The 26,317-nt window shown below is 38.2% G+C and overlaps 1 protein-coding gene across 1 annotated transcript in view; it reads left to right on the forward strand.

Annotated features, from left to right (window-relative positions):
* The window catches only part of luzp2 (leucine zipper protein 2), a 192,341-nt gene that overhangs the window by 122,986 nt on the left and 43,038 nt on the right, over positions 1-26,317 (forward strand). The window contains exons 4-5 of the mRNA XM_034221347.1: positions 1,494-1,575; positions 8,044-8,106. Coding sequence (XP_034077238.1) covers positions 1,494-1,575; positions 8,044-8,106 — 145 coding nt within the window. The remainder of the gene's footprint in view (positions 1-1,493; positions 1,576-8,043; positions 8,107-26,317) is intronic.

A 26,317-nucleotide genomic window follows, 5' to 3' on the forward strand; every position in this document is an offset into this window, starting at 1 on the left:
GCACCAGCCTTCAAACAGCATGCATTAAATCAGTGTGAAGCACTATAGGCGCATTCACACCGCAGTACTTTTCCCACAAAGGTTAATCAGAACTCTTTAGTTCTCATGAACTAAGTACAGATCGCGTTCACACCGGAATAAGTTCCTGGGGAAGGATTAGGCAAATGAAGCCGCTGACGTCACTTCTTCTTCTTCTGCTTTGGGTTTACTGGCAGGCCGCAAACAACTTCACGGCGTATACTGCCACCCGAAGTCCCCGGCCGGAAGTCCCCGGAGTTGGGGACTGGCTTCAGTAGAAGCTGCAGGGACTCCCAGCAGCTTCTACTGAAGCCTTCCGAGTAAATCGCCAGAACGCCGACACCTCCTCATCTCCACCGCTCCCATGTTTTATTTTGTGTTGCCATAAGTTAGTCTCTCTGCGTTTGTGCGCTGGGCTAATGCTAATGGTAATAATGCTAATGCAAGAATAATAAAATGGCGGTTTCACAAAACTTTTTTGGAGTTTTACGGGGCGTGGTTTGCAATCCGCCCAGCCAATCAGACATAGAAACCTTTTTCTCCCACGAAAGTACCTGCTCTCTAGCAGGGACTGAAAAGGGGGTAAAAAGGTTCTGATTAACTAATTTTAGTTCCGGCTCTTTTTGGTGTGAACGCGACTTTTCGGAACTATATCGGAACTAAAGTGGGAAAAGTACTGCGGTGTGAACGCGCCTTATGTTTTCTTTATATATATTCTTTAACGCATTATTGACCTTAAGTCTGTAACCTTTGCCATTATTGATATTTGCCTTCTTGGTCGTTAAACTGTACTTTATCTTGAGAAAAAAAAAATTCAACATTAAAAAAAAAATCTGCAGCTGAACCGTTAAATCAAAACAGGGGAGCTTTAAAGGATAATAAATAAATGTTAAACTATCTGAAGAATATTGCAAAACAAATGCAAATTGCCCAAAGACAATCAATTAAAATAAACTAAATGGAATTTAGCAAATAAAAAAAAAGGAAATGTTAGCACTCTTGGCAGTCAGTTTAGCTACCGGTACACATAATCTTCATTACCTAATTACACTGTAAATAAGGTGCCACTGTTTGCATTACTGCATCAGTTTTCCTACTGGGAAAAGGTATAGCCACAATTGTTATATTTAAAAGATAAAAGTCATATTGAATTGAGTGCTTTATGATTGTTGACACTTGAATTTACAGTATTTATATTTTCTTCACAAACTGCTATAATGTATACGTTTATTTATATGGGTCTATGCAGACGGAAAACCTGTCAGCAATTTTCCAACTTTTCATTGCACCATGTCAAAAATGCACCTTCTGTTTTTTGCTTTACTACTGTGATGTGAAATTACCTTACTGAGTGTCTGTGCAAAAGGACTCTCCCCAGTGGTATTTAAAAGAAAAGTTTTTGTGTGGTCGAAGCCGCTGATGGTGTGAGCAGGGTCTGCTAACAGGGTGTTTCTCTCTTCCCTCCCACTTGACAGAGAGGAGATGAAGTCCCTCCAGACAGCCCTGCAGAAGCAGCTGGATGAGGCCAATGAGAGAGCGGAGAAGCAGCAGGCCACGGTAAGAGAGAGCTGACCTGACCGTCAACATCCAGTCTCCCCTAACCAGCGCTGTCACCTGTCACACAGCCCCCCGTTATCCACACTCATTACCCAGCCAACTCTCTCGCCTCCTTGATACATCATTAGTTGAAACTCTCAGAAATTGAAAGAGACATCTTTGTGTCCTCCTACCCTATACGCAGAAATATTTGATAAGAACAGACAAAGGCATTATAACCTAAGAACATGTTCTTATCTATCCATCAATCAATCCCACTGTCTACAGTATCCATCCACTGTACCTATCTATCTCTGCTGCACAATACACTGACACCTTGCTTTATATTCCACACAGGTCTTAAACACTATCTGCCAAATAATTTAAATTAATCACAAGGTCTTTATCATTTCAGTAAAATGGTGAAGAACCCAAAGCCCAAGGTGATGTATTGAAATTGGAGCAGTATTCTCTGACGTCAATATATTGAGTTTAATATTGAAGGAATCATATAAAGGTGAACATTAACACTTGTTTCCAGTGGTAACAGATTAATGTTTTGTCAGTTTAACCTGATGACTAATTTAGCTATTAACTTTATCATTTCAGATCCATTCATTTGAAATGTAATGATTAATAAAATAGTGGTTGTGTTTATGCACAACCCAGTCTCATGGCATGTCGTGTTCACCAACACGATTTGTAATCTATTGATTCATGTTCACCAACACGATTTCCCCCTTTTTTTCGTGTTGCACAGCACGATTTTAAAAGCAATGTATTTCTACTGGTAATGTGTTTCGTGCCTACAGCACGTCTTTTTCTCCGGTTGGGTCGTGGAAGACCGGAAGCTGTGTGGTTCATAAAAACATGTTCTTACTCAATATCAAGCCACAATTATTGCTTTTATTTTAAATCGTATAATTTCTGACTTTTGTTGCCGTCTGTGAGGAAAATAAATGGGGCTCAGAGGCTCAGGATACTGAAATCTGTATTGTTTAAATCTTTTTTTCCTTCTAATTTGTTATTATTTCTAAATAACACACTGTTATTTACTCACCAAAAACACACAATTATCCTTGTTTTTATTTATTGGTTTAATTCCATAATCTCGGGCTTTTTTGGCGTCCGTCAGGAACTGAATTTAAAAATAAAATAACCGGAAACAGACGTAGGCCTCTAGGAGTTTAGGATGGCCGAAGACACTACACTACCCATAATCCCCAGCTATCGTTTAGGACTACAGTCCCCATGATTAATCTTCAAGCTCTGGGATTGGATGTTGGAGTGGCAGTGCGCCAAGGTTACGCCTAGCGTCAAACAGCTGTTTGAAATGGAACAAAACCACGCCAGACTATCCAAAACTGGAATCGAACGCCCCCTCAGAACTACAGTAGACATGCTTTTTTTCACGACACTGTCTCAGGGCATCTTTATATTTAAGAACCTATTAATGTGTTATACCAGATTAACGGGAATAATCTCAGCTAACTGACGATACAAACAATTTTTACCAAAACAAAACACAAGTCTCATAAGAAGCATCTAAATGACCCCTGAGCAAAAAATGCTAACGCACTTTGGCACAAGATAAAAGATACCCTTATTACTTATCGTAGCTGCACATACAAGATATCCGATGAAAGCTGATGTTCCACAGATTATTTAGGTATAGTATCATCACTGAGTGATCCGAACTCGCGATAGCGGAAGCAAACACAGACATCACAACACGTACCTTTACGTAGCTTTTACGGGAGATCATCTCACCGTAGCTGTCAATCTGATCAAAAGACGTGTTCAATGGCATTAAAACGAGAAGAAACGCGGCTGAATAGGTTAATCCATAGGTTGATAATGTTTCTATTTTATTTTTTTTTATAATCCACAATTCCATTTTTATGTAAAAATTGGAGAGTAAAAGTTATAGCTGCTAATGGTAGTCACCAGAGTTATCGCAGCTTCCGGTTTTGGCTATGCGGCAGTCTCACACACACACATTAACAAATAAGGAGTATGTGGGAGTTCCCCTCGATTCCATTGGCTCTGACGGTTAGAAAGAGATGTCAATCAGCAAAATCGAGAAAGGGGGGCCAGAGATAGGTCAAATCCACCCAAATGACCCCAGAAGTGGGTTGTTTTGCTAAATCTCTCTAAAAAGGTAAAATTTCACTTGTTTTGCATCAATCTTGATACAGGGTACTTATTATATGTTGTAGTTTGGATTCCTAAAGCTTTTAGTCTACCATCCCATCATTCAAGGGTGGTTTTCACTATAAGTAAAACATTTTTACTGTGTTCAATCTGAATTTACTTTAAAATAAAAATATCTATATTGATTCTGACACTTCTACATCCAACTCACAGGTGTAACCTTGCTTTGAGAAAAAAGATTATTAATTTAACCCATTTAGAAGGGAAGATATGGTCATTTGTTCTGGGAATGTCATTTTCGAGCCTGAGACCTTAAAAACAGGCTCGGGGCTTAACAGGTTAAGGATTTGACCCATAGGTCTTTAGAGTTATTAATATGCATGACTGAAACTAATTAAATTACCAAAGAAATATTCTCGACAAGCATTTGTCATGACTGTGGCAATACTACAAAGAAAATGCTAAGAATCATCAAAAAATGCTGCCTTGACAGAATTAATTAATTAATAAGTGATAATTGTTGAACTTACAGTACATGGTCTGCTGCTACTTAAGAGCACTTTTACATAATGGTTACCAATGATATAAAAAATGACTGCTATAGTCCTTTGTTGTCCGTACTAGGGACACTGAAACAACTGGATTGAGTTACCAGCTATATCAAAACAATGATCATATATTTTTTTAAACAAATTAATAATATCTTGAAGTGATTATATGAATTATTGCACATTGAATAGGTCAATATATGTATATATTTATTTATGTTGTGTATTAAGTTTATGTTTACATTACATTAAATGTCACTTGTTGAACGATTTTACCTAAAGCAACTTATATACATTAAATGGTGTGGCCAATCCCTACAGAAGCAATTTGGGGTGAAGTGTCTTGCCCAGGGACACAGGGGCATGCTGACTGCAGTTGGGATTGAACCATTGCTTCCATGATCTGAAGAACAGCTCACTTAACCACTTAGCCACAGCCTACATTTGTCCATAAAAGCATGTTTGCTTTTGTTTACAGTCATTATACTAATTATATTTTAGGGCCTTTTCAAATGCTGTGTAGCAAGATAATCATATTGCTAACAATATATAACAATGTCATTACAAATATGTTATGACTTATTTGATTTACTATCCGAGCCGCAGTATTATTTTCTATAGTGAAAGCAGACACAAGTGCAAATAATTAAAATAAACCTTTTCTTTTTTTCTTTTTTTTATCTCTCTGACAAATGTAGCAAATCATCAAAATGAAAGTTGTTTGCCTACAGTTTCCGGTTCTTTAAAAAGCATTTAGAACCGCCTTAAACCTTCATTTTTTCCTCAGGCCAGCAGGGGTCGACTTCTCTTGTTGCATAAAGCAGTGCAAGTGTGTAGAGGTCTATGAGAAAATGACCATACTCCTCATTTTATTTGTTGTAAACATCAATGTAAGGTCTTAATTTATGGTTTCAAATATCCTTCTAACAGCATAATGTTTATTTTGCAAATGTTAGTCCCATAGAGAGTAAAATAGACCATACAGCAGTGTATGCTACTTTGTGATTGACAGGTTACTTCCCCAGTGTTGTTCTTGTTTTTGTCTTTGAACATCAACTTTATGAGATTGTGTTTTTTAGTTTATGAAAATTAATTGTACAAATTTGAGTTGCCTAAACAAATGTGTTTCAGTGGTTCTTAGCCCCACCCTCTTGTGTCACTGCTTGTAAAAAAACAAAAACAAGATACTGTAGTGACAAACTCTTGGAATCTGAATTATACTGAACAAAGCAACTAGTGATAGAGATTTTCTGTGCGACTTTTTCCATTTGATATACAGTCTATGGGTTTACTCCAAACAATGAACTGTTGTGTAGTCATGGTAGTACCTATAGCATGAAGTTCTCACTACATTATTTGTTGACATATGTTGCCGTTGTAAACACAAACCTATTTAACATACATTGTACTCAGCTAGTCTATAGATGTTTGGTTTGAGTTGTGTCTATGCATACTGTATGCTCTATCTTACTTTATTGCGCAACATATGTGTCTCCATAGTATTCAGATAGACCTCTTCTTATTCTGCAACACAACTCCTTATCAACAAATCACCCTGAAGCCTGTTGTTCTGCAAAGAAAGCTATAGAGTAGCGCTGGAGTTTTTCTGGGATGTCCAGTATATGCTAATGAAAAGATGAAATGTAATAGTCCCGGCTTCTTATGCACTGTCGTGATATTTCATTGACAACAACAATAAACAATCAAAGCACATCATTAATATAACTCTAACATTTCAAGGGACATTGTTGCCAATTTCTAAAACGGTGACAAATCCCAGTTGCTCGGTTTTATGATTTGAGTTTGACATTTATGTTCTGTTAAATGTTTATGTGCAGATAGATATATCAAGCCAATCTCTTTTTTAGACAGTGTTTTGCGTCAGGGAGTTTTTGTTCTGTGCATAAATATTTATTGTCGCTACTCTCCAATTTCTCAGTTTATAGTCTTTAATTAAAAAACATTTATCCAATAGAATATGTCATCTGACACACACAAATTACGAATCAATATTCAAATGGTTTTAAATACATTGACTTGAGAATCAGTGAAAACAAAATCTATGTACATTTCACATGAGATACAGTAGAATTAACTTATTTTGATTGCTGAACAAATGTAATAACTAATACAAACAATAGCTTCTTAATTCATCCGACTTACCTAGTATGCTGTAATGCTGTTTTGTTGTATCTCTCTTTCGATCCCTAAATGCTGCACCAGTATTTGTTTTTCGAGCTGTTCCTGAGGGCTGTGGCGGTGACTGAAAGGCTCAAACGTAAACTTTGATGTTATCTCACCCTGCTTTGGGATATGAGTCAACTGGTGAGGCTTAGTTTACAGTTCCCTAGGGCCTAGGGTACACACCTGTTATGAGGCCACCAGCCTCATGAAGCTTTTCCTTTTTGTCCTCCACACTATCTTGATGACCTCTCTCAAGGACATGCAACACAAAAAAAGGTCTTTCCAAAAGAGAAAAGAAAGAAAGACAAGACCTTGGCCTATCTATCCCACACACCTTATTATTTTTACATGCGGTAGCCCATGGCAGCAGTTTGCCATCTGCAGTTAGTGTTTGAACCTCCGTCTAACTGTAAAAACACAAGCCACAGGCCTGCACTAGCAAGACATGCTGAGCTCAGGATGAAAGGCATAAACAAAGATATCACTCTGAAATGATAAGCATATGGGCTATTAAATCAGGCACACAGTGGATAGTCGGTAGTCACTCACTGTGGAATAAATGCCTACGCGTATATATGTGCCGCATTCAGAGAGCCCCGGATGAGACGATTCTGGACACTTGTTATGCTAAACTCAGATTGTACGACACCAGAGGAATTTAATATGTGACAGGTTTTCCATCAGAGTTAAAAAGTCTTTAAGCCTTGATGGGTGGCCAGCTAAACACTGTGTATTAAAATTTCACTACAGCAAAGGGGCCTCCGGGTTACTGTCAGTTTATAAGAAACAGTGTTCAATTATGGTTGGAGCCTGAATATACTGCATCAATGTAAACGTACCAGCGCTGCTCATATTGGTTAAATTAAAGACAGTAAATCAAGTGCTAACACTGTCTTTGCTTCTTGCACTGGCTTCATCTCAAGCCTCCAGTTCACTCAGCTAATGCATACAGGCTTTTTTAATGTATGTTATTAAATACCTTATGAACAAACTAAATGCTGCATCAGGATGTTTTTGCTCTCTCTATATGTTTCAATTATTTTGTTACTACCCTCAGGGGCAGTGACAGTGACTGAACATGACCTTTGATTATACCATGCCCTCTGCTTGGGGATGTGACTCAACCGGTTTGATCTAGTTACCCGCGGTGCCTCCATGGAAGAGGAAAACATGTCACTTTGATTTGACCAAAAAGAGAACTAAATGTGTTATTTCTGTACAACATTGAATATTGAAAATATTCATCAATATTAGTAATAGCACAAAGCAAATCACAAGTCTGTTAATATTACACAAAACACATATATGTCCATATCCTGTTGTCTTTGATAGTTCTGGATTTTTATGGGATTTTGCTGAGAATAACAATAATAAAATATTGCCTACCTTTCGTAAAGTAAAGGCAATAAATCATGTATGGACACTGATTTTGGTTCATTGTCATAATCCCTTTAGTTCAATGCACTTAATTTCCCATACAGCTCCTGCTAAAGCGGTGATGCTCAGCCTCCATGACTTTCATTAAATATGTTCACTGAATGGAAAACAAACAAACAATGAAGTGGGGGATTGAGTTTGATCTTTTTTCTGTTTCTGTTTTCAGATCAAATTTCTTAAAGTGGAGATGGAGAAAAAAACCAAAATCATCAAGGACTTACAGCAAGAGGTGAGTCATCAAAGCATCATTTAGGCTAGTTTGAACCCTGCTTTAAACAACATGTATTCTCAGTTAGTGCGTTTAAGAGATGCATTATGTAGCCATAAAGGAATCATTTACTCAAATTGACCGATCAGGAACCCACTTTCCCCGCTTTGACCACCTCTGTCATTTAATGATTATCTGTTTGCCAAATGCCCTCTGAATATCTCCAGGGACCAGAAGAGAGCTAGTAGCTTTTAATCAGAGGTGGACATTTGCTTGCAAACATGTATCTGTTTGAGCGTGCACTTTCCAAACACTGGAGTCTGTTGTGATCATGATCGTTATCGAGACTGTCATGGCTTGCGTTGGTTGAGAAATCAGCTTCTTCTATTCTTCCTCTGCGCTGGATTTCTCACTGCGTCATTGTTGAACATCAGTGCAGTATAGTTTGTCAAAATAAAAGTTTTTTTTTCCATCTTTTTTTCTGTTTGACTGGCTGACACCAAAGCCTGACATTTACCGCTGATTCCTTAGACAGCGAGAGAAAATAAAAAAAGTTCTGCTGGCAAATACCATTGTAACTGTACTGAATTTGTGACACCACATTATCTGCCGTTTGGCTTGTTATCTGTGAACAAAATTGAATAAAATACTCAAAATATAACATCAAAACAACATCAGCCCATTAAATGCTGCAGAGCTACATCTGCAGCAGCTTTTAAAAGAGGTTTCTTGATGGATGTTTCCATTGGTATCTTTTGTTTGTGTGTCAGCAATACACATAGGAAAATTGTCAAGATAAAACTTGTGAAGACCAGTACTTTGAAAACATTATATAAAACATGCAGCGACAGCCACTTAATGGTTTTCACTGAACTTGATAGATATTTGAGGCCCTTAACTCAAAAGCCTGCTTATGAATGACACAAGGTTTCATACCACTGTTTCTTTGTTTTTATTGACTCCATTTGAAATATAGAAACACGACAATTATTTAATTTTGACTGCAGTTTTTGTGTGATGACAGGCTCATGTTGATGTACCTGTCATCTGAAACCTTATTGACACCACACAAAATGCAATACATTCATGATTAGCTAGAAAATAATTTTTCTTCAGGAACACATGGCACATTTGGCATTTCACAAATATACATAGCTAAGATTTTCTGTTTGTTGTTCAAATATCAAAGTCCCCTAATGTCCTTTATTTCACACTATGTGTATTTATTTTCCAGTATATATTTGTGTTGCACATTATCAATATGTTGCCATTGCTATCATTCAGTCATCGCTATATTGTTTGCATGGAAACCAGACAAACAATAACTATTAAGATTTCCAGCAACTTGATACGTGACCATTTATCTATAAGGGCGCATGTCTGAGACAAAGGCTGTAAATAAGAGAGCTCTCGAGGCATTTTCAAAAACAAGATGGCTGCAGCTGATGTAAGCTTTCTTTTGAAGCCGCTATCTTGTCAATATTGAACAAACCTATTGTTAAGGATCTATGAGTTGCATATAACGCTTGTCTTTATTTTCTTCCATTGACTGAGAAGTTCAACACTAATTTGCATTTGTAATATGTTCTGGCAAAGTTTGGGTGACTATATCAACCACAAAGACAGCCGTTGTATAACTGACGGATATAATAGATATAATATTGCACACCAGAATCCAGAGGAATCCAGATTGTGTATTCAGGCTATGATTGAATGCTGAGAGGAGCAATGAATACAAAAATATTTTAACGATGAATGAATGGACACATCTGAAAAGAAAACGTATTTAAAATACTTGTCAGACAAAGAACTAAATATAATAAAATGGGTTCTCAAGTGGATAGGCCTTGAATCCTTTTCATTGATCGATTAAAAAGTAACATCTCAATGTGCGGTTTAATTCAGGGTGTCTGTGAATGTTTCCCATTGGAATGTTTATTGCGTGTGTAACTCTCTAAGGGGTAATCAGAGGTAAATGTAGAGACAAATCCACGTGAATCAAGTCATTTTCACAGTCGGTAGTAGCACATGAAGGCAACCCTCTGGAGCAGAAGCTTTTACAGACTCAATGACTCATATAAGAAGCCATGATTTGTCTTTGTAATTAACAATTAGGGATTTATTTTTATCTTAAATTACATCTTATTTGGAAATAGAACAGGTGCTAAAACACTGACAGGGCGGCGTAAAAAGGAAATTTGCTCTGATGTTTGCCACACACATTTTAGTTTTCTGCCAAACCTCATTACCACAAGTCATTTGTTGATGTACCCACTAATCGCTCCAATTCAAAGAGCTGGCAAACAGCGTTGCCAACAATTTGACCTGAATTGGAGTGAACTGAAATGTTATTTACAAATTGGAAACATAAACAGAAGTTTTTGGTGGAAATGCCATGGTAATGCCTTTGCACACCAGGTGAAGTAGCACTTAGGTTAGTAACTGATATTAGTCAAAAGGCCGCTGGATGAGGCAAAGAGCAGGAGTACAAACGGAAAGCATCTTTCATAGACCCATTGCCCTCCCCCCTGTCATGCGAGTGCATCATTGTTGACATTTTGAGGTTTGACTTGTTCTATTCCAAATATATCTATCTTGGTCTCTGTTGGTGTGAGGGCCTTTGTAATCACAGTGAGGTCATTTGTAGTCAACAGACATCTGGGAACTTCTCTGACATCTATGACACTCTGACATTTGTAGTGGCTACATGCAGGGAATCATGAGAATAATTTCCCCGCATCTGATACACTTGTGAGATACGGAAAAAAAACCTTTTACAAACTAAAAGGTCAGGAGTGTTAAAGCATTATCATCAGCAGAATCTTCTATTCTCAGTCCGATTGCATGCTCTCGACTAGTCTGCAGCTGCAAAGAAAAGGAATAAAGGCATACACTATTTTTGATTGAATATCACCATAAAAGATGCTGCCGTAATGTTAAACATGAGGTTTTAGTTACTTTGCAGATTCTGATTAATGAAGTTAAATATAAACAACCCTTAAATCAGACTTTAGTTACACCTGAGTAAAATTCAGGGAAGGTGATTGTCAAGTTCCAACAATCAGGGGAGATATTTGATAGTTGGTGCTTGAGAAGACTAAACATTTATCTGCAGATCTCTATAAAGTATATTAATTACTCGTTATTCTCTACTAATAGTTAATTAAAGACTGTATATTATGGCTAGTTTGCACATCCCTTTCAAGATTTTCTAAGGTTTATTGACATATCATATACACAACTACGGTGTAGTTATGCAATGAATGAAAAACTTGGGTCACAGGTTCCTCAACAGTGCATTACAAGACATCTATCGATATGTGTATACCTCCACCATTAAACTGTCATATTCTGCACATTTCTTATTCTATCTACATACATAAGAGTATAATTATTATGTATAATATCGGTTCAAATAAGTGCTTCAACATAGTTAACATTGCAGGAAAGCAATATATTAGACGTTTAGATAACCCCAAATATTTGTTCTTATTTTAAAGAAGACCTTAACCTAAAGTATTCTTTAATGTTTAAATAAAGGTTAATTTGTTTGTCTGTTCTGCACATCCTCCTATTAATATCCTTGTACATCCGGCACTAAACAGTTTTATTGTAGAGATCACTACAGTATCTTCTTGATTTTTTATATTCTATATTTCTATCATTGACCTTCTAATTTCACCCTATTTTGTATAGGCTACTATTAATATTGATTTCATCAACTATAACATATTCAACAAAATATTCAATAAGGTGCTTTGACCACTAGGCAGTGCAGGTTAAAAAACTGTCAAGTTTAAAGTGTTAACACAACAAATTATACTTTTTATTATTAGTGTAGGACACTTATGTACGGAGCCCTGGAGGGTTCATTGAGAGAAAAATAAATAAAACGAGGCCACGTTTTATTTTCTCGTTCGCACGAGTTAATAAAGCGTGGCCTCCTTTTATTTAAATTGAGGGATTCCTGTCCGTGACTCACAGTATCTGCTGCCCACAGCTGTTTTATAGAAGGAAAACCTCCTTCACTTTATGAAATCTCTGCGGCACCAGTGGCCTGTACTACGAAGCAGGATTTGTTATTTACACTATTCATTCATGAAGTATGACGCTGCGCTGTCAGCACGCGTCTCCATGTTTCTGATTGGTCAAATGTTGCTAACCACGTCCCTTTCACATGAACGCGCTCTCAGCCGGACAGAGAAACCCTGCTTGATTGACTGAGTTGATAACCAGCTTCGTAGGACCGCTTATCGACATCGCGTTTGTTAGGGTTAGTTAAGCCGGGTAAATCGAACATATCCAGGTCCAGGGTCTGTTGAACTGGCTTCGTCGTACAGGGCACTGGAGGCAGTAACGTGTAACTCAGCAGAATCTGAGAAGAGCAGCACCAGCTGCAAAGAGCTGTGCCTTTTACTGTTTACTTCACTGCGTTTCCCTTCACTAGAACAGCTGAATAGAGTTCGAGGCTGCTACGTTTAACCACACACACACCTATACACACATCGAACTACCAGAGTATTCCCCCTCGTTTTATGAAGGAGATGTCCTGTCACCGGGGCGCATGATGATGATGGTGTGTGTGTGTGTGTGTGTGTGTGTGTGTGTGTGTGTGTGTGTGTGTGTGTGTGTGTGTGTGTGTGTGTGTGGTGTGTGTGTGTGTGTGTGGTGTGTGTGTGTGTGTGTGTGTGTGTGTGTGTGTGTGTGTGTGTGTGTGTGTGTGTGTGTGTGTGTGTGTGTGTGTGTGTGTGTTGTGTGTTGTGTGTTGTGTGTTGTGTGTTGTGTGTTGTGTGTTGTGTGTGTGTGCGCTCCGCTCTGTGTTCATGTGTATCCGACACCACCGGCATTTGTTTTCAAATTACCACGAACAGTACTTTACACAAATCTGGTTCTCCATAGTTAAATGTATTCCCAAGTGAAATACTAGAATAAATAACCTCGATGTGCTATAGTCCTGCCGGAGTGCACCGGAACGAACGATACTATCATAAACAAATGCCCCCCACACACACACACACACACACACACACACACACACACACACACACACACACACAAAACGAGGCCACGCTTTATTAACTCGTGCGCACGCTTTAGTAACTCGTGCGCACGCTTTAGTAACTCAAAAGTTTAGTAACCAATAGAAATACATTGCTTTTAAAATCATTCTGTGTGACACGGAAAAAAGGGGAAAATCGTGTTGGTGAACACGAATCAATAGATTCAATGTCGTGACTATAACACGAAATGCCGTGAGACTGGGTTGAATAAACTGTCATATCTAGCTTAAACTCACGTCCTGTATGGTTCTAATGCAATAACATTACTCAAAATTGTGAGTCTGTAAATATCTCCCTCATAGAGCTGAAAGGAACATATGTAGAGCTAACCATATTCTTTGTTTACATTGGCCATTCAAAATGTGTTTTTTATTTGCAAATAACTGTGAACTGCATGGTGGTGTCAGCAGGGAAGCTTTACGGCTGTGGAGCCATTATCAATGATTTGCTTTCAGGGTCTTTTATGCATGTTTTGATGGAGAATGATTTGTAGACTGATTTGGATCCTGCTGGGATTCATCAGGTTCTCACCGAGCATTATAATGGACAGCTTTGCCACGCACTCAGCTACTCGCTGCTGATGCTGATGTTTTTTTGTCTAAAATCGCTTCCCCACCATTGTCTTCTTTTCATTTCTTCTGGATGTAATTTCACCGGCTAAACGGCATTACAAAATATCATGCATCAGGGCATTTACTGGATCTCTCAGTGTCTCTTAGTGATACTCCAACTGGAATAAAGAGTCAAGAAAGGAGAGTAGGCAAAAATGGAAAGTGCATCAGTGTAAGTGTTGAACAGGATAAAGAAAAAGATACTGCAGTTAATATAATATTATAGTCTAGCAAGTCATATCATTTTTTTCTTTAAATATAAAAAACACTTATTGATGCCATAAAGTTACTTGATCATAATCTTCAGAAAGTGATAAAACACATTAAATAGATGTTTTTATAAGTTTTATTGTTATTTAAAGTACTTCAAATTCACCAAAGCACGGATAAAATGAGAAAGGAAATTGAATATTCTAAAAGTGTGTACTCTGAGTCAACAAGCATTAAAAGCAACGTGAGCTGACATAAATGTAGGATTAATTGAAATAGAGTGAGACGTGTCATGGCATACAATGTCGTTGTTTTTGCACTGGACAAACAGGCGATGTGGAAACTGATCGATGGTGTTCATATATCAGGCACAGCAGGCCAGACTTGTTACGTCAGGAGAACAATGGTGGACTTGACAACCAGCAAGGCTGACAGGGTTTATTGTTAATGATAAAGGTTTAGTTAGATGGCAATGATATATTAAAGTGCATTAACTCTGGTGAAAATACACAGTTAGCATGTTTTTTTATCCGAACCTGTAAAGGATGCATCACCTCTTTGAGGCATGCGGAGGCAAACAAAACTGACTTAAAAAATAAGCCATGTCCTTCCTGCCTATGCTAACAGGATCCATTGCTCCACACACTGTGAAGGGTTAGCCACAGAGACATGTTCAAATTCCCAGTTGTATTTATTTGATTTTCTTTAGAGGTATGAGATTTGTAATATATCCATTAAGATTCAAAGAAAGTCCAGAATGACACCACTGCTAGAAGTCTGGATTCATGGTTAAATTATGTACAGTCAGTTCCTTCTTATCTAAACTCAACATTGTAGAATAAAAGGTCATGTTGGCCACCGCAGCATATGGAAACAGATCTGTGCAGCCCGTAACTGATGCAGGCATCTGTGCATGTTGTGCTCTCAATACTACAATAACACAACCGTGACATTATTGTAAACTGAACATGAACTCTGGAACAAATTAATGTGATGTGAATTCAAAATGATGACCATTATCTCCCTCTAGCTTGGGTTTAAAAATATGAAAGAAGCATCTTTTGACATGTTGATTCATCTGTTTGCCTTTTGAAAGGTGAGCTAAGCTGAAGCTTCAGGAAATTGCATGATTACTCATGATGTACTGTGAAAAACACTTACGTTACATGAAAAATCATATCCACTAGAATTCATCATAGTTCATTACAACTATTCTCGCTGAAGTCCAGAATCTCGGATGTTATGGGCATTTTATTTAGAGGTAAATACAATTGGAACATGTTATCCATTTGTCTTCGGTTGCTATGCTAATGTGCTAACACAAGGTACAAGTACCACAAGAAATATCACATCCAGAAACAGTATGAGTAGAAAACTAAACTAATAATAGATTGTAACGGTCCGTTACACATCGAAGACAACTCCCAGTTCAAAGCAGTGGTCAGGTTTAAAATGTACATGCTTGGGAATTAAGAAATAAATGTTTTTAATATACTGACAACGGCAAGAATACCAAAAAAAAATCAACACATGCGAACAATCGAAGCTACCTGAACCTTATTAAAGATAAGTAAAATACTTTTAATGAAGCTATTATCAGTATCATAAAACTTTGACTAAGGGTTTAAACTTTATCAATAAGCATTACAATTGGAAAATCTAACTATGATGTGTATGAGGATTGCCCATCCTGCTGGTTCCTCTTTTATTTTATTTTCATGCTGAGAGCATGTTATTTATTTTCATGACATCATGTTCATATTTCAGATTTCAGTACCCAAAACAGCTCTGATCTCCGCGCTGTCTTCGCGCAACATTGATTCTCCCTGCACTGAGATCAGGTTGGGAGAGCCTGTCAGTTGATTCAAATAGCACACGCACACACCGATCAATTCATTGCACAGTTTAGCGTGGAATCGAATGTTGCTCAGGGTTAGACGTGATTTGTAGTGGACACGCCTCTGCTTGTCAATCAGTGTCCAGGACTAAATACATCTATATTAGTGTTTGCTAATTTATTTTGACAACTGCTAACATGGTCTCGCTGCACCTTTGATGTTGAGTGTGGCAAAGAAGACAGGAAAATAATTTAGTTGGAATCAGGCAAACATCATTTATAATGTGCTAGATTATATAACTGAATGGACAGTTTAACAGAAATAAAGAGTCCGTTTATGCTTCCCTGACATTGACAGGCATCTTGTTCCTGATTGAGAATGGAACTGTCCCTCCTCTGTGCAACGCTGAAATAAATTATTAAAGAAGCAAATAGCTAAGGTTAATTTATCTCTCTTTATTAATTGAGGGAACATGCTGAATTGTAGATAAGGTGAATAGTGGCCTTCATCAGATATCAAGTGATCAATGTTATTTGCTTAGTGCAAAGAAGCCAGTTTTGTTTTATTTATCGCTGCACAAAGAGAGAGTAATGTATATGCCATTCACTGGTTTCTTGAGCAGAATTAGTTAAAAGCCTGGGTCTACAGTATACAACACAAACACTTAGGAAATTGATCTTTACATTTTGAGGATTGCAAACACATGTATAAAAGATAAAGTAAGAGTCATGTTTCTGGAGTAAAAAAATGTGGGATTGAGTTATATGGATAATACCTGCAGTTGATTGTTGTCTCATTGTGATCTGGGTTAGGCTGCACACTGTGTCACCCATAGCAGAGGCTGGTGTGCTGGAGAAGTTTCCTGTCAGGGTTGTGTTAATTAATTATCAGCATTAACACTTATGCAAGGGATGGTCATGGTGAGTCACATTGTGAACTTCCCTATTTAGTTTTGCAATGTTTGTGTTGATGTTTATTTTCTTTAAATTAAAACTGATAACCAAGGGCTAAGGGATTGCAAATAAGCCTTATTAATTCCCTTTGATGGCTCTATATAGGGTCTTCCTTGGACAATGAGTTCATAAACAGAGAGAGCAAATCTAGTGGTTTGTCAGAGAGAAATAAAAGCTATTTAGAGAATATTGCAATCATAAAGTACAGTAATCCTGCCAAAGCGTGTCTGTAATGAGCTCTGGAGTGACAGGTTTGCCTGAAAGCAGGATGTGTTGGTTCAGTGTCTCGTACTAAAAGGAGGTTGTGTTCCTCTAGGAGACCGAGGCTTGTATTAAATCTGCATTTCCTCCCAACACTGCCAAAGTACTGTAATATACATAAAGACAAATAACCTTCTGAGAAAAGGTCAATATATTATCTACTTTTGTTTACAGGTAATATCTCACTTATTGAATTTCACCCACACAGCCTAGGATTGTTGTATTAGTTTGAAAATGTTCTTACAGTATTTGAAAAAATAAACACAAGTCTTTAATCTATAATCAATGTCAATGTACTGAATTGTTTCGTCCAAAATAGCTTCACATTTAGCTGTCCCAAAATGCTCGCTGTTGCACACAAAAGCTCTTGGGATGCTGTCATAGTCAAGTGTTCTATCTTTCTGATCCATTTTCTGTGCAGCGTCATACGTGACAATCAGAGGAGACAAACTTCTTCTTTGTTTCTGTCTATGGCAGCTATCAGTTTATATAAACTTTTGCAGCTGGAATATTCTGAAGCCCACAGATGTCTTAGATGAAAGTGAGTGTGTCTCCCTTTCATTGCAGCTGCATAAGTCCTACAGTATAAAGCTTACATAACAAAACTGGAAAGGAAACCTTCCGGAAGTGGCCATTAGCTGGACAATCTACAGCAAATCAAAAGATAAGCTTGGTTAAAAGCTAATCATAGGTTACATTGATTCAAAAGCATTTTAATGACTTGATTCACCTGTGAAGCAGGCCCAAACTACATGTTGAATTATAATCATTTAAAAGCTGATAAGTGCAACCAAGACATCTAAAGACCTATGCTTTTCAGTCAAATGTATTCAAGCTTTAACATCAATATCTAGACCTGCAAATGACCATCTCAGCGCCTGCAGCGATGTAGAGTTTGATGCCCTTATTTATACAGTAGGAACTCTGACTGGAGCGAGGTGCTATGTTACGACTTTGATGATTCAGAGTTATATATATTGTTGCATTTTAAAAGCCGTCGGAAAACTCTGATCATGTGGACCCTCTGCTCCACAGTGAAAGCATAATAACAATCAGCCACCAAGTTACCACCAACGCCAGCAGCCATCAAGGAGATGCTTCTCTCTTCACTTCGCGAGAACTTGAAGTGAACAATCATACTCTCTAATTTGCAGTGTGCGGCATGTCTTTCTGGGTAAGTCAGCCACCTGCTGTTAGCTCCTGCATGTATGTATAAGTCTTTGTATTTCTTCTAGAAGTCGTATTACATTTGTAGCACTCCGCACACTGTTTTTGCACATAATATTGCCTTTTGGATCCGTATGCCTATGTGGGCACTGGCGCTGAACTTGAATCATAGAAACTTGTCTGAGGGAGGTAAAGACAGGCCTGTGTTCAGAGTCGCGGTGCCATGCTGTCACTTAGCAGTGTTGCTTTATTCCTCACAGCCTGCCATGGCTATTCATTTCTGGCCCTCTGCTTCCAGACAAGTGACCGGTTTTCTGTGGTATTCTGTGACACTGGAAAGTGTATTGTCTATATTTTTGCTCAGATACATCCAAGTGCTTCAACTTTGATGAAGGCTGTGACTGTAGATATGTCTGTTGACGTGTTCACAAAAAGTTTTTTTTTCCTTCTTTATTGAAGTTAGAGGTTTTCTTAAAAACACTGTGGCTACAAAGGCGTTCGATTTTAGAAGTTCTCGACACCTGGACTGTGTGAAGATATCAGATATTATTTTAGAAAGAAAATCCTTCCTGCAAAGCAAGTTTTCCTGTCATTATACTGACAAAATGTTTCAACAAAAGTGGTGGGCTGATTATATACTTTTACTTTTACTCTTACTTTCATTTAATCAAAGTGTGCCATGTGACTCATTTATATTTGAGTGGGGGGAACAAATATGTATCTGAAAACCATCACCACCACCATTGAGACCCATAGAGATTGGGACCCCCATTGTGGAAGTAGAGAAGATAGATTTAAAAGCTGCAAAACAGTAGAGTTGCAAAACACAAACAGGTATTCAAGCATGCAGATTGTGACTTTACCCACCTGTTCTACCTGCAGGCTGAAGAAATGAAATTGAGTAACTGTCTGATGATGGAGGATGTACAAATTGCCTTAAGTACTTGAACTAAACTTCAATGTGACTTTTCTTAACTTTTAATTTGATGAAAAGATAATTATCACAGTGTTGTGGTTGCACATTCTAGTGTACTCAGATGTACAGATTGATATTCCAGGGAGGAAGGGGTGATCAATTATTAACCATGCCCCTCTCTATCAAGATGTATTTAATCCTGAGCACATCTATCACATCTGAAATGTGGGAAGTAAAGAATCAGTGCTAAATTGTTCTTTCACACTTTCTTCCTCCCCTAGTTTGACAGTTATTGAAGCTCCATGATGTGTCAATGTTGTGTTTGCCACTATTAAAACAGTTATTTAAGAAAATGTTAAACCCCAGCAGTGCTTATCTTTTTTAACTGCTTAAAACTTCAACTGCAGAGAGTGGGGGGTAGTGGGGGAAAGTTATTATTCCATATGTATGTGTACAACCTTTTCAAATAGGATATACGCCTTAAATTACCACACAATGTCCTTTTGATTATACGATTTAAATTTGTCTGTTTTTCTAGTTTTTTTGCCCTCTACAAATTGATAATATTTGGCCCATAGCTGACGACTTTCTAAGATTGTATTGCTGAAGTACCATTATATCTGGTAACATAAAATCAATATTCACTTCTATCCTTTATTTTCTCCTTGCAAATATTGCAGTGGAACTCGGACACAGATTCCTGAACTTAATGCGATGCAGTATGATTTACATAATTTGTCCAGCTACAGAAATTGTTGTTCCATCTCTTGGCAACAACAGTTTAGTACATTGAATGTGTTTACTTCGATGTGTTTTACCACAACATTACATTACATTAGACTGACTCAGTAGTACGAAAGTTATTGTACTTTTGTATTGTACAATAGGCACAATCAGTATAAGGACATATGTTACTGTTCTAGGTCCAATAAGGTATGATCAACATTTATCTTAATGGAACAAACATAGTTATTGTTTTGTATGTCAGTGCATGACATATTTTTTCATAAGCTACCCTCACATCCATAGCGTATTGATTTTTGAAGGATTTGTTTAAAGATGTGTCCCTTAATGTCCTTAATAGCTCCAAGATTTGCTAGTTTCCAGCACAATCTGCATCAAAATTACCTTTTTATTTTGGAGGATTCAGTATAAAGTTACATGTTATGCTATTGCAGGAAGTGGTAAACTGAATGTTCAGCTTTGACCCTGGAGACCATAGTTTGTATAATGTCTTAAACCAACATTTGTCTATTTTAACCATGTCTAGATTCTTCCATTACCTAGTCCTAGAGGACCTTTTTTTATCCTTCACAAGCTTTGGGAGCCGTTTAGAGTTCAGTGTCCTGCTAATGGATGATTTGATCTACCTGCTGTATGATAAATCGGTAACCTTCTTCATCATTTGAGCTACAGTCGACTCGTTCCTTAAAGCAACTCAAAGCAAGATGTAATAATCTGAATACGGACTTAATGTCAAGCGGGCACACGCTTACAGATCAGTTTAAACTTTTTAGAGCTGTTGGGGAAACATCACAGTAAAATACATTTTGTTTCACTACTTCACTTCAGAGTGAGGGAAGCAGTGCCTTGCACCCATTGTTTGTATCTACTTTTGATTTATTCAATTTGAAAGAATAATAATTTGTCTAGGCGTTCTTCATATGTTACAGTTCAAGTGTTTCAATTAATCTGTCAGATAATTCACTTTCTGCATAAGAGGCCTCACTGTCATCATTTCCATCTGATTTATCACATTGTTCTGCTGTTTTTGTTCTTTTTGCTTTTTTATTCAGCTTGAACAAATACAAGGAACGGCAATGAAATAAATGACAGAAAAGATTAGTGTTCAGGTGGGTGGGTAACTGCAGAGATCTGCAGCTCTCCTATTATGCTGATGGTTATTCAGACTACTTCGCATGGAATATTTCTCCTCGTCTTTGAAACGCCAGCCCTTTTCCTGGCTGGATCAATAGAGTTCATCTAATCTCTTTTCCTCGAAATAGCGTGAGGCCTTGTCAAGCATCTTACACAGCTGCTCATTCAAAGGCCATTCAACGAGGAATATAGGGTGATCATGAACCGCAGCCAGAACCACCGGCGGAACAGGAGTTGGTGGCGGCCGGACCCCCGACGGAGAAGGGACTTGAGCAGAACATGGTGTTTGCAGGACCCCCAACGGAACAGGACAAGGTGTTTGCGGGACCCCGGTGGAACAGGTGTCGGCGGGACCCCCAGCGGGACAGGACATGGTGTTGGCAGGAACCCGGGCAGAACAGGTGTCGGCGGGACCCCCAACGGAACAGGACATGGTGTCGGTGGGACCCCCAACGGGACAGCCTCTTTGGCCCCTCTAGATGAGGCTCTCATCCACTCATTAAAGATGCACTCAAGAGTGTTCTCAAGCTCATACAGCTCTTGTGAAAATGAAAAAACTGCTGGGTCCATACTGGTTCGGTCGTACTGTCAGGATTGGGGAAAATAGGACCCAAATGCAGTAAAAAAGACAAAAGGTCTAGTAACAAAAAGCGAGCTTTAATAAAAAAAAAAAGCAGATGACAAAGAAAAACAAGAAACAACTTAACATCAGCAAGCCGTGGAGCACGAGGAACAAGCTTACAGACAGGAACAGGTGGGTAACATGGACGAGAAAGACGACGACTGAACATCAAGCAAAAGGGAAGACGAGACTAAATACACAGAAGGGTAATCACAGGACAGGACACAGCTGGGGAGGGGAGGCAGAAACACAGGGGGGGTGGGGCAACAGGTGAATACAATGAGACAATCAGACACAGGAGGGCAACACAGGAAGGAAGACCAGACACAGGGAGAACAGAATTTCAAAATACAACCGAAAACTAAACACACAACACTAAAATCATGACACAATGACACAGTGCAATCTTTTCACTAAAGTATAATCCCCCCTTTGACCTGAAGAGCCCTTAAGAAACTGCCAGGATGAGTTTAGCTTAAGCCGCCAAATGCTTTGTAAGACGCCTGGGGCCGTGTCATATTTAATAGCTTATCCACAGTGAACATTTGCTTTGCTAATGCCAGTAATATTTATAAGATGCGTTCGACAGCTACATAAGTGCTAAAGCCCCGTCACAATTTTCTTCCGATGTGGCTTTTAAAGCAGACAAGCCTGTCTGACAGTACGGACAGAGACTGTAATTGATTATGTTATGTGTGGAATCTTCTCATTAAAATATGACGGAGGATGTCAAATAGATCGAATGTGGTTTTTTTGTTTTATAATAGGAATGCATTTCTTAACTTATAAGGAGGACCAAGATCCAGGGGGGAAATCTGTTAAATAAGAGATTAAAACTGCTGAAGCTGCCATTCATAAATAACAGTTTTTAATGGTCAGGAAAATATGGGGATTTGCTGAAAAGAAGTTTCCTCGAGAATTATTTACTGTTAATTATTCAATGTTATTTGTTAAGGTTTTTAAAGCTGAGCTGACATTGAACGGCAAGCCAAGTTCCTGTTTCATTTCCAACTCTATTTTGCTTCATCAACAGACCTGTATTTTGGAAGCCTGTTTTTTGGAATATTCTAGAGGGTGCTGGGCCCTCTACTTTAAGTGACCCCATGACTTTTTGATCCTATTATTATACATAGAGAAAACAAGCTTTCAATGCTTTCTTTGGCACATAATTAATTGTAACACTTTGACAACTCAATATTTAACATGCGATACATGAATAAGAACCCACAACAAAGGACTTTGTTTTTGACTTAAAATCAAAACACTCTAAATTATCCATAAAATTATAATTCCCCTTCGTTTACCCCAGTGGTTCAGCGTTGGAGTCTTTCAAAGTTCAAATGAAAGGGAAGTCTAGAAAGCACTGACAACAGTGATTATTATCCATCTACACTCCCACCACTCCAACCAAACAAAGCGAACAATGGCTGAAAGCAGTTTCTCACACCAATTTCTACAATGCCAAACACTGTGCGGTCTCTCAAGGTCTCACCAAATGCTGATTGCTGCCTGCAGGCTAAGAGTTTGTAGGAGAGCTGTGTGAATTTCTAAAGCGAAATTATGATATGAAATAAAGGAATTCAAAGATAAAACTCACCTCTTACATGAAGAGTAGTGAGTATTGATGGAGAAGCAATAATAAGAATTGATGCAAGAATAAGCACTTCTATATTTGGTTTGCTAAACATAAATCTCTTGAACATGTAATTTAAAACTACATTGAAGACTAAATAGACTAAATAGTTTGATTCATTTTAGGGCTATTTACTTATCTGTGTCTTGTATTAACCTCCACTTAAAACAGTGGCTCTGTTTTGGTTCATGGTCGCAGTTCATTGTGGCCTTTAATTGACATGAATAATGAAGTCGTATTTTTACGACGAAGATGCCAACGCTATTAAAGGCAGGAGGCAAAAGAAACATCTTGTCATTTTGTTGGCTTTATCATAACGATGAAGCTTATTGGCCTTTTAAGCTTAAATATGTTGTGACATCAGTCCCTCGCTTGTACAGCTGAGAGGTGTCAAGAGAAATGCACGCCATGGCTAGTGTGACTCCGCAGCGAAAAGATAAATGTCGTACTAAATCGCACTTGAGTCATTTAAACATTGTGACAAAAGGCTTCACGCGAGGTGTTAATCTTAACATCGGAAATGGAATTTAATGATGACATAAAATATGTATTACGGCAAAATTAACTGTGCATTACTGCATTCTCACCCCGATGGTGTAAATGTGGTTTCCGCCACTTCACACTAAGGCTTAAAGGATCTAGCAGCCAGTGATGTGTGTCAAGTGGTGTGAAAGTTGACCTAGATGGACAGCAAGCATCAACACCCTCAGTGTTGTTGCTGACGTTGACATTCAAGCATTTTTTAATGTGTGAAAGAAACTCCTGAGTTCAGTCTGATTGACATTTTTGAGTGCTGAAGTCCTTGAGATGGTTTGTGATTTTCTATTAGATATTTGGTCAATCTCGCTTTTTATTTGACAGAAATGAGGGGGATGGTGAGAGACAAAGATCAACCCTTGAGAGTTGCAATTATATGGCATGTGTTGTGAACACTTGGCAACAAACCAAGCCGCAACCTTCAGGGCTAATAAGTGAGGCACTAAGTGAGGTTAAACTTGCATTCTCTCTCATAGCAAGCAGGGGGCGACTCTACTGGTCGTAAACATTCTGATTGTATAGAAGTTTAGAAAACAATTACCCTCCTTCTCAGTCAATATTTTCCTCAGTAAACATCGTGATCATGAGTTTATGGTCTCAATTACTAATTTCCGGTATTCTCTAAAGAAAATAATTTGTCTGTGCTTTATTGCATTTCTACTTTGATGCACTGGTTGCTAGTACTTAAACTGGTTAACATACTTTTCTTTTGTACCACTAACACTATCTCACTGTGTCTTCAGTTCTTCAACGTTCAGCGCTCGGTTGACCTTTGCTCCACCTTCACGTGTCACTTATGGTACCAGCAAGCAAGTTGGAGTTATTCAATGATTTAACCCCCTGCAATCAGATTGCGAAAAGAGAATATAATATGATTCTGCATTTAAAATCATCAAATAACCAAAAGCTACCAACGAACCATCATTCCCTCGTGTGATTTGTATTCAAAGTTGGAATCCGCACAAGCCAAGGATCAGTGATGAAGACCTTGTGGCAGAAATACTTTTCCCAACTCATTTGTGCACTATTGCATTTTTCGAAATAGAAAATATGAGCAACATATAAATATGACATTTATTTTCAGGTCAGCAGGATGACTGCGCTGCGGGAATAACACGGTACGACATATGTGGCTCAGTGTATCAACATTTGAATAATGCGCTGTGGCACATAAGCTCCAGAGGATCTAATTTTCCCTCTGAGAATGTCTCAGGGCTAAACTGCGTCACTTTTCTATGACAGCTGCCAACTCTACATGTCCTCGAATGGTGGTCCTCCTGTAGGGGCGAGAAGAGGTGCGCAACTGTGAGGAATTGATACACGGACAGATTTGCCTCTGAATCACAACAACAACTGCCATCTCAGTTAATTACCTCTGCTCAGTGTGCATGTAGTCCATGTGCTGGAGTACCAGCACACTGTACAGGTGTGTGGGAGTAAGAATTGAATCACAAAGGAAAGAAACAGACCAGGAAGTACCGTATATGAGAAAATGCCACTTTTTTATCTGAATGCAGCTTTTTGCTGTGTTCCCAATATAGTCCTGCAAACAGGTTGACACAACAGTAAACCTTGTGGTGGGGTTGGATGAAAAGTCAGGACATTATCAAATTCAGTTCGATCCCTAGTCTTACAATCTTTACAATATTTCATCATATCGTTTTTGAGATATTTCAGTATGGATCGAAGCTTCAAGCGTGGTAAAAACATGCAAACAAATGGCTAATTCAAACTATACATAATATGCAGCTGTGTTGTGAGCAATTGTCATTGCAGTCAGCATGTTCCATGACACAGAGGGAGAATTGTGGATGTGGCCACATCATTTATAAGTAGATATCAAGGGCCAGCTGGTGGATGCACACACCCCTACTCGTCCTGTATCCAAAATATCCCTGTGGTTCACAGCCATCTCGTCACCTAATTATATTGAGCAGCAGATCCATCATCAGAGCACGGCAACATAGTAGATAAATGTGTTATCTCCACCTAAATAAGATCAATGCAGTATCAATGAGCAATAATTGCTTTTGGAAATGTTGTGATTTCAAAAAATCTCCTAGAAATGCAAACTTGATTCACTTGCACTGAAGCCAAAAAAGCACTGACTGGCACTGATTCTGAAGGGTGGACAAACAGACTTCCCTACAGTGTCTGAGATGTGTGTTTCCAAATCTTCCTGGTTAGATCTGCTTTTCCTTCAGTTTTAACTAATGAAACATTGAAACAGCTTGTTGAGATTTCGTTTTTAAATATCTTTGGAACTGTAGATCCTTTTCTCCTAATGTAAATATTTGTTTGTGCTCATTGTGTAATAATTACCACATTTTCCTAATTTGAGTAATAAAAACATATCTTTACAACTATAATGGTATATATATAGAAGGACAACTTTTGGACAAAATGTCCTCTCCATTAAAGGCAGCTCATTGTGGAATAGCCTCCCAACTGAGATACGGGATTGTCCCACTCTCAATAGTTTTAACGGACAACTTAAAGAATGGTTGAGCAACAAACAGACGTGTAATCACCGCTAAATGCACTTT

This window comes from Gymnodraco acuticeps, unplaced genomic scaffold (assembly GCF_902827175.1).
Source record: "Gymnodraco acuticeps unplaced genomic scaffold, fGymAcu1.1, whole genome shotgun sequence".
NCBI classification, from domain to species: Eukaryota; Metazoa; Chordata; class Actinopteri; order Perciformes; family Bathydraconidae; genus Gymnodraco; species Gymnodraco acuticeps.